General features: G+C 32.4%; 1 protein-coding gene across 1 annotated transcript in view; it reads right to left on the bottom strand.

Moving 5' to 3' along the window:
- Positions 1-1,406: 1,406 nt before the first annotated feature.
- The window catches only part of LOC136028619 (importin subunit alpha-4-like), a 52,308-nt gene continuing 44,943 nt past the window's right edge, over positions 1,407-8,771 (bottom strand). Inside the window, exons 3-4 of the mRNA XM_065706451.1 lie at positions 8,310-8,502; positions 1,407-1,628 (exon numbers count right to left, since the gene is read on the bottom strand). Coding sequence (XP_065562523.1) covers positions 1,433-1,628; positions 8,310-8,502 — 389 coding nt within the window. The 3' untranslated portion in view covers positions 1,407-1,432. The remainder of the gene's footprint in view (positions 1,629-8,309; positions 8,503-8,771) is intronic.

Here is an 8,771-nt window from a genome sequence, read left to right as displayed (position 1 = left end):
TTCAGCAATGTGTTGAGAATCAGTTAGACGACCTTCTGTCGTCTCCATAGCTCTCACCTCCTCCCTACTGTGAAAATTACCCAAAAGTTTATTTATTGTTTTCCATGTATTTTTCATATTCCCTTGATTTTCATGAAATTCATTCTGAGCTTTCCGCTTTACTGAATTTAAAATATTCCAAATTTCTTTGAATTTTATAACATTATCATTTGAACGATCATTTAAACAATTCACATAAAGTTGGTCTTTCTGCTTTATACACTACTTAACACAGTTCTAATTCAAAACATTAAATTCATTACTGAGATATATCAATAATATGCAATAATTTTTCTATCATATAAATTGTTGAAAACACTATCCCCTCATGAAAAGCAAATTTTCTTACCAGCTCATGCTAAAGACCAATCACTCACTTTCAATTCTCCACAAAGCTTGTTTAAATACATTTGGAAAGGGGATTTATGAAGCTAACAAGTAAGCTTACTGTTAATTTGTTACTCATTAAAAATCTATTACATATTAATCAATAAAGCTAATATTTGAATAATGTAAAAAGCTAATGACTAAAACTTAATAGTTAAGAGACAATCAAACACGAACAATTTAAAAACTAAATTATGGCAATGGCAAAGTTAAAGCCATGTTATTCATAACATATTATCTTTTCATTAAGCCAATCACAATGACTGAGAACCTAAGCCGTTAATAGCTGAATTTATATTCAAATAGATGTCAGAAAAGGGACGAAATTCCCTTACATTAGACCTTCACCGTCAATGACTTATTTAATTTCCATAGAATATTCAAAAACAAACAGTGTTATCCATTATCCAAACCACTTGCAATTAAATTTAAAAATCAAAGCTATAAAGGGTCAACCCCCCCCTCCCTCATAATAAAGGATTTTTTTATAGATAGTTAAGAAATAATAGCAAAAGATAGTAAAATTCAGAACTACTTAGCTTCAGCAGCTTATATACAACCTCTATACATGTCTGTCCATTATGCCTTTACCTCTAGTTTTCTTTACTTTAAGCTTTTATTTACTTTCAAATTTGATTCTCGCAGAATTAAATAGATAAAAAGTAAATATAATTTAATCAACAGTTTAGTAACTAGTATCATTAAACAACAAAGTAATATTCTAAACTAATTTCAATAATTTGAAGTTTAATAAAAGTTTGATAATTAAAATAATTACTTAATTTTTCATCAACTAAACCTTTAGTTTAATAATTTAGACCCAGTTTATAGCCAAAGCGAAACCAAATCCTTTTAAGTCATAGCGTATAAGAATAACATATTAATGGGTTGATTTGAAAAAATACATTTTTATTTATAAAAAACAACATAAATAATATCCCAAGGCGAGTAAAAACAGACTTTAGTTATCTCACATCATAAATTAGCCAAATTCAATTTTCAATAACTAATAAATTATCAAATTAAATGAGGCAAAATTACCTAAGGCCAATACTGCTAGTTTAGAGACATTGGGGTGTGAAGATTTGAGGAGTTCAATGAATGTAGGAACCGCTCCAGATTCAAAAACAGCTTGTTTATGAGCTGACGTGCCCTTGGCTATTTCTGTAAGGACCCAAGCAGCCTCTAATTGGAGGTTGGGACTAAAAAACAAACTTGTTATAAGTAAATTCCGTTTATATATACATAGAGCAAACTAAAATTACGGCCCGCTCTAATGGTAAATTCTTTAACATCTATATTGACTGTCACAAAGGTGTTCCTTTGAGGAACTACTTATGGACTCAGGTCAATGGGAGGCCAAACGCCTTGGTAAATAACCTGGCGAAAGAGGCTACCACAAGACAAGAGTCATAACTGAATAGCTAAAATAAAATCGTTTAGTGAGAAGGTCGCAACTAAAAATAATTACGCTAAGATATTCTATACAACAGAATGTATCCATTGTTTAGAATATATCAAACTCAATTCATTGTTTAAGATTTAATGAAAAGCAATTTAGATGTTAAGTAAGCAAGAATAAAGTTTTTTCGAGAAGTGAAGCTCAAATAAGCAACAACGGAATGAAAATTTGAGAACTGGCATGAATAACCTTAAATTCTTCTTATTTTTGGCAAAGCAAATAAAATAACGAATGTTCAAAAGTCATGACAGAATAAAAGTTAGTGTATCATTGATTTAAGATAAGATAAGATTTATTCATCACGAAACACACATACAATATTACATTTTACTATTTCCCCAAAGGCTCTTTGGCCTGTAAAAAAGGGGAAAATGAACGAGCCACTTACTCAGAGAAAAAAAAAAATCACTTACTCAAAGAGAGAAGAGCAAAAAGGAAAAAAAATAATCACTTACTCAAAGAGAGAAGAGCAAAAAGGAGAAGAGAGGAAAATATAAATAAAATGAAAAACTATAGAAAACAAAACTAAATAGACTAATAGATTGAACAGACTAAATTAATTATGTAGATCTGTAGATAAAAATAGACTCCAATGAAATAATAAGGAAATATATATGCATACATACACGCATATACACATATAAAAAGAGATAAAATAATTTTTAAGAACCAATGAATTTTTAATAATTTTTTTGAACAAACCGAATGAGTGGCACCTTCGAGCTGATTCGGGCAACTTATTCCATACAATATAACTTGCAATTAAAGGATTAAATTTGTCATAGTTACTGGGTTTCGTATATATATATATATAATATATATATATATATATATATATATATACATATATATATATATATATATATATATATATATATATATATATATATATATATATATATATATATATATATATATATATATATATATATATATATATATATACTAGCTGTTGGGGTGGCGCTTCGCGCCACCCCAACACCTAGTTGGTGGGGGCGCTTCGCGCCCCCCCCAAGCCCCCCCGCGCGCGTAAGTCGTTACGCGCCATAATAGTTACGCGCCATTGTAGTTGTGTCCCTATGTCCCACCTGTGAATATAGATAGATATATATATATATATATATATATATATATATATATATATATATATATATATATATATATATATATATATATATATATGGTTTTAACTACGTAAAACTTGCGAATATACAACATTCTTTGCTGTCCCATTGTCTTTGCATATAAATAGATTGTCAGGTTTACCGACTCTTGAACATGCAACATATAATGGTCCATGGGAAAACAATCTGTATTCAGATCTATACCTCATGATTCTAATGATTGCCCTTGAGCTTTGTTGATGGTGATTGCTAATCGACCATTCCCTGTCCCGGTGTCCCGGTCGTCATTTACATCCCCCTGTTTCCCCCGGTGTCCCCGTTGTAGTTGTGTCCCTGTGTCCCGGTCGTCATTTATATTCCCTGTGTCCCGGTCGTCATTTGTATCCCGGTGTCCCGGTCTGTATATACATTCGTTTTTTAGTTTTGTTTTTCTCCTTTATTTTTTTCCTTTTTTTTTTCTTTTTTAGCTTATTTAGATTTTTAGATTTTTTAGTTTTTTTATTAGTTTTTAGTTTTTTTTTCTTTTTAGTTTTTTTGTCCCGGTCGTCATTTATATCCCCCTGTTTCCCCCGGTGTCCCCGTTGGTTTTTCTCCTTTATTTTTTTCCTTTTTTTTTCTTTTTTAGTTTATTTAGATTTTTAGATTTTTTAGTTTTTTTATTAGTTTTTAGTTTTTTTTCTTTTTAGTTTTTTTGTAGTTTTTAACTTCTTTTTAGTTTTGTTAATTTTTTTTTTTACTTATGTCCTGGTCGTCATTCATACTCCCTGTGTCCCGGTGCTTCCCGGTGCTTTGTTGATTGCTAATCGAACATTCCTTTTGTCCTGGTCGCTTTCTCTTTGAGTTTCGTCATTTATTTTTTTCTTTTTTAGTTCTTTTAGTTTTTACCTTTTTTAGTTTTTTTTAGTTTTTATTTTTCAGTTTTTTCCTTTTTTTAGTTTTTTTTTATTTTTTATTTTTTTTAGTTTTTTACCTTTTTTTAGTTTTTTTAGTTTTTTAGCTTTTTTACTTTTTTTATTAGTTTTTAGTTTTTTTTGTAGTTTTTGCCTTTTTTTAGTTTTTTCAGTTTTTTTTTAGTTTTTTATTGGTTTTTACCTTTATTTTAGCTTATTTTTCAGTTTTTTCCCTTTTTTTTAGTTTTTTTTAGTTTTTAGTTTTTTTCGTTTTTTACCTTTTTTTTAGTTTTTTTAGTTTTTTTAGTTTTTTAGCTTTTTTATTGTTTTTTATTAGTTTTTAGTTTTTTTTGTAGTTTTTGCCTTTTTTTAGTTTTTTTAGTTTTTTAGCTTTTTTATTAGTTTTTAGTTTTTTTTTGTAGTTTTTGCCTTTTTTTAGTTTTTTTAGTTTTTTAGCTTTTTTATTTTTTTTATTAGTTTTTAGTTTTTTTTGTAGTTTTTGCCTTTTTTAGTTTTTTCAGTTTTGACGTCACCTGATCCAGTTTTTTCAGGTGACGTCACCTGACACATCCATCCACACATCCACAGACAGACAACTTATTTTTATATATATAGATATATATATATATATATATATATATATATATATATATATATATATATATATATATACTAGCTGTTGGGGTGGCGCTTCGCGCCACCCCAACACCTAGTTGGTGGGGCGCTTCACGCCCCCCCAAGCCCCCCCGCGCGCGTAAGTCGTTACGCGCCATATTAGTTACGCGCCATTGTAGTTGTGTCCCTGTGTCCCACCTGTGAATATAGATAGATTTATATATGTGTTTCAAACTACGTAAAAATTGCGAATATACAACATTCTTGGCTTTCCCATTGTCTGTCCATATACAAAGCCGTATGTACTAATAATGACGTCATATGCAAACGCTCTTTTTACAAACAAACAAACATGCATACACATAACTCGTTTTTATATAGATAGATAGATAGATAGATACAATACAAATTAACTACGTAAAACTTGTGAATATACAACAGTCTTCGCTGTCCCATTGTCTGTGCGTATAAATAGATTGTCAGGTTTACCGACCCTCAAAGATGCAACATACAATTGTACATTGGTAAAGCAATTTGTAGTTAATTTTAATGTTTTTACGTGTGCCCATAAATTAGAATTTTTCAGGCAAGCATTCATTTCGTCTGCAGGAGTTGATCTAGGTATTATAGGTAATGTTTGCCTGAAATCTCCCGCAAGCAATATTAATGTGCTGCCAAAGGGTTTCGACTTCCCTCGCAAATCTTTCAAGCATTGATCCAGAGCCTCGAGCGATTTTTTGTGTGCCATTGTGCACTCATCCCAAATAATAAGTTTGCATTGCTGCAATACTTTACCCATCCCAGATGATTTGGAAATATTGCACGTGGGAGTTTCTGTAGAATGCAAGTAGTTGTTAAAATGATGCCAAACAATGCACGAATTTGACTTGGGGTTGACGTTTCGCACGCGTCATTGATGAAATTATCCCAGTGTTGGTCATTCTCCACTCGATGGCTGTTTTGAACAGACGCACTAAATTATTATTTTCGTGGAAAAGATGTTGCAATTGGGAAACGATTGTCCTTTCAACGTTGGGAGAAATTTCGCAACGTGCATTCAATTCAGAATTTCTATCACTGATGAAGTACAGTTGTAAAAATTTATGATTCTCGCCTGAGAATGGTAGAAGGGACCCTGCTCTATGATAAATTTGCCCTTTTACTTTGAAAGTAGACATAAATTGATCTGGGTTTTCGATTTGGGCTCCAAACGACGTCATTTGGAAACATGAGTTGTATTTTCTGATTTTTGACAAAAAACGCTTAGATTCTGACGTAGTTCCAGTAAGGAAAGTCTTCAATGGCTCTGGTGGTGCAGCCAATAGAGGAAGTTTAACTTTTCCTGAGGCGCAACACATTCCCATTGTTTCACCATTGAATTTCAAGGCCTTGCAATAGGGACAAATTTTAGACATTGTCCCGATTTGAACACATCTACTCAAGCTATAATCATCGACTGGGTTGTACCTGAATGCCAGGCGATAACTTTCAGGTTGCTCTGATTCCTCGGCACGCTTTCTTTTCTTACTTTCTCTATCAGCAGCAAGCCTGATTTCTTGCTGTTCTTGTAATTCCTCGGCACGCCTTCTTTTTTCACTTTCTCTTTTAGCAGCAAGTCTGCTTCCGCGTTGCTCTGGTAGTTCCTCGGCACGCTTTCTGTTCTTTCTTTCTCTATCAGCCTCAAGCCTGTTTCCTTGCTGTTCTTTTGATTCCTCGGCACGCTTTCTGTTCTTTCTTTCTCTATCAGCCTCAAGCCTGTTTCCTTGCTGTTCTTTTGATTCCTCGGCACGCCTTCTTTTTTCACTTTCTCTTTTAGCAGCAAGTCTGCTTTCGCGTTGCTCTGGTAGTTCCTCGGCACGCTTTCTTTTCTGACTTTCTCTATCAGCAGCAAGTTTTTTGGCATAGACTCTTTGAGCATCTTCATCGGCTTTTGCCATGGTAAGTTCATCAGTCATTGTAAACTTAAACATTAATAGATTTCTACGTGAACATATGTCTTAAATATCTTGAATGACGTCACCGTCAAAGCAAAAATGACGACAACTAATTTCATGACGTCAGTCAACACAGAAACATGACGTCACCTGATCCACAGACAGACAACACACAGACAGACAACTTATTTTTATATATATAGATATATATATATATATATATATATATATATATATATATATATATATATATATACACGAATGTACATATATTTATATATAAATGTAAAATTATAGAGTATAAATTGCAGTCTTTCGAAGATATTTGATTATTAAAGCAAGTCCGGTTTCTATAAATGATATCTACTAGGCTTCAAACTTAACTTTTTAAAAGTTTTTTCGAGACGTGAAGCGTAAATAAGCAAAAACCATGCCACCCATGCTATAGTGGGATTTTCCGTAGTTCTCAGGACGAGGAACTGCAAACATCCCGTTAAGTGATGAGGACATCAAAGCACAAAAATTTTGCCCATGAGACCAACCTTAGGTCTATTCATACAAGAAAACTCAGTTTTTTTATTGTTCATTTGGTCGTTTCAAAATTGGGAAATTATTATTCCAGGATCATATTCTCGTGAGTGTTGCCACGTTAACTCATGAAAATATGAAAAACTAATTAGTTAGTTTAGCAATCCTTTTTGTTGGTTAAAATTCCAACGTTAACAGCCTCTTGATTATCAAAAACAACTACATATTTAGAAAAGCTGTTTAAAAAAGAATTCTCTTTTTTATTAAAAATTAAATTCTCTTTGTTTTTCTTTTTTTTTAAATATGCCTGGCTGTGCTGATTTCCATGAAGTAAATCAAGAATTTAGATGTCAATGTTTCTGTCCTTGGTAGTTTTAATGCTTTAGACGATAATAAATCGGTTGGTTGTCTCAAAATTTACTTCATCCTTCTTTTTGGCCCAATTTGGGCCCGAATTTAGGTTTGCGGCACAATTTGATATTAAAAGGCACTTCGTTAGATTATGATATTTACCCTTATTCTGTTAGGTGATTATGGAATCCCCATTCACACCTTTACAGCTTCTTCGTGCCTCTCCGTCTTACGGAGAAGTATTATATTCTTGTACTTTTTACTCCCCCGTCTTACGGAGGAGTAAAAAGTTCTTGTAGTGACTCTTTGGATTCAAGATACCGGATTATCAACTTGAATATTTTCAGCTCAGTGTTCTTTGTAAGGGTAGGGTCGGCAAGGCTTTTTGTTGCAGGCGATAGTTTATAGGATTTGAGGCAATCTAAGACTCCATTTTGTATACCTTTCAGACATTAAGTTACCACGTTACTTTCAATTGGATAATGGTCAATAGTTTCATTTTTAATGTTGCACAGCCTGCAAAATGGAGAGGAGGGAAAGAATGACAAAGAATACGGGATTAGGTAAGTAAACACAATGAATTTTAGTGCACATAAACCTGAACGTGCAACTTGCATGTGCATCTGAACTCTGATCTATTACAAAATAAATTTGGGAAGAAAATACAAAAAAATGTAATTTTTAAGTGGCTTCACAGGAGGGGGCTGTGGTTTAAAAAATTTTTCACATGGACCAAATATGGCCTACTGTATCCTTCTTACTAGGGTACAGCTATTACTAGAACCGTTCATACATACTTTAGAAAATTATGTACAGCCTGTGAAGCTTCTTCTCTTATAACAAGTTTCACAATGTAATAGTTCATTTTTGGACTTGATTGTTTTAGCATTTGGACTTTTCAGCAATTTTCTATTTCAACACGGAATATCCGAAAAAATACATATAAGGAGCAAATAAATAAATAAATAAAAATTCATACTTTTCAACAGTCTTTAGAGCTTTTACCAGAACTGGCAATATTCCACTTTGACTTATGATATCCAATGGCAGAAGTTCTTCAAATGTCAAACAATCCCCGACACTTCGAATGGCCTCAACCAGACTCTCCGGGTCACCAGTAGGGGCACTGTTTGCAACCTGATGTAAAGTCTTACATGCCAGTTTAAAAGGCCCTGTAAAAGATGTAAGATGTAAAGGCAATATATGGATAATTTTACCCAATAATATTAAATGATAATACATAACAATATATTTAATAATACATATATGCCATAATACTTTTAAGTAATAATACATAAATGAAAAAACTTTATCAACACCGTATACGCTTAAAGATGCAGTGCGCAATAGCTGTTCGAATCCTTTGTTAGTCCTGAACTGTATCCGTCATGCCCAAACCAAATGGGTATATTACATACTTTTTTTCAAAAATGAGCTAGCA

The sequence above is a fragment of the Artemia franciscana genome, chromosome 7, assembly GCF_032884065.1.
Source record: "Artemia franciscana chromosome 7, ASM3288406v1, whole genome shotgun sequence".
In the NCBI taxonomy this organism is placed as follows: Eukaryota; Metazoa; Arthropoda; class Branchiopoda; order Anostraca; family Artemiidae; genus Artemia; species Artemia franciscana.
This window is presented reverse-complemented; position numbering and strand designations above follow the sequence as displayed.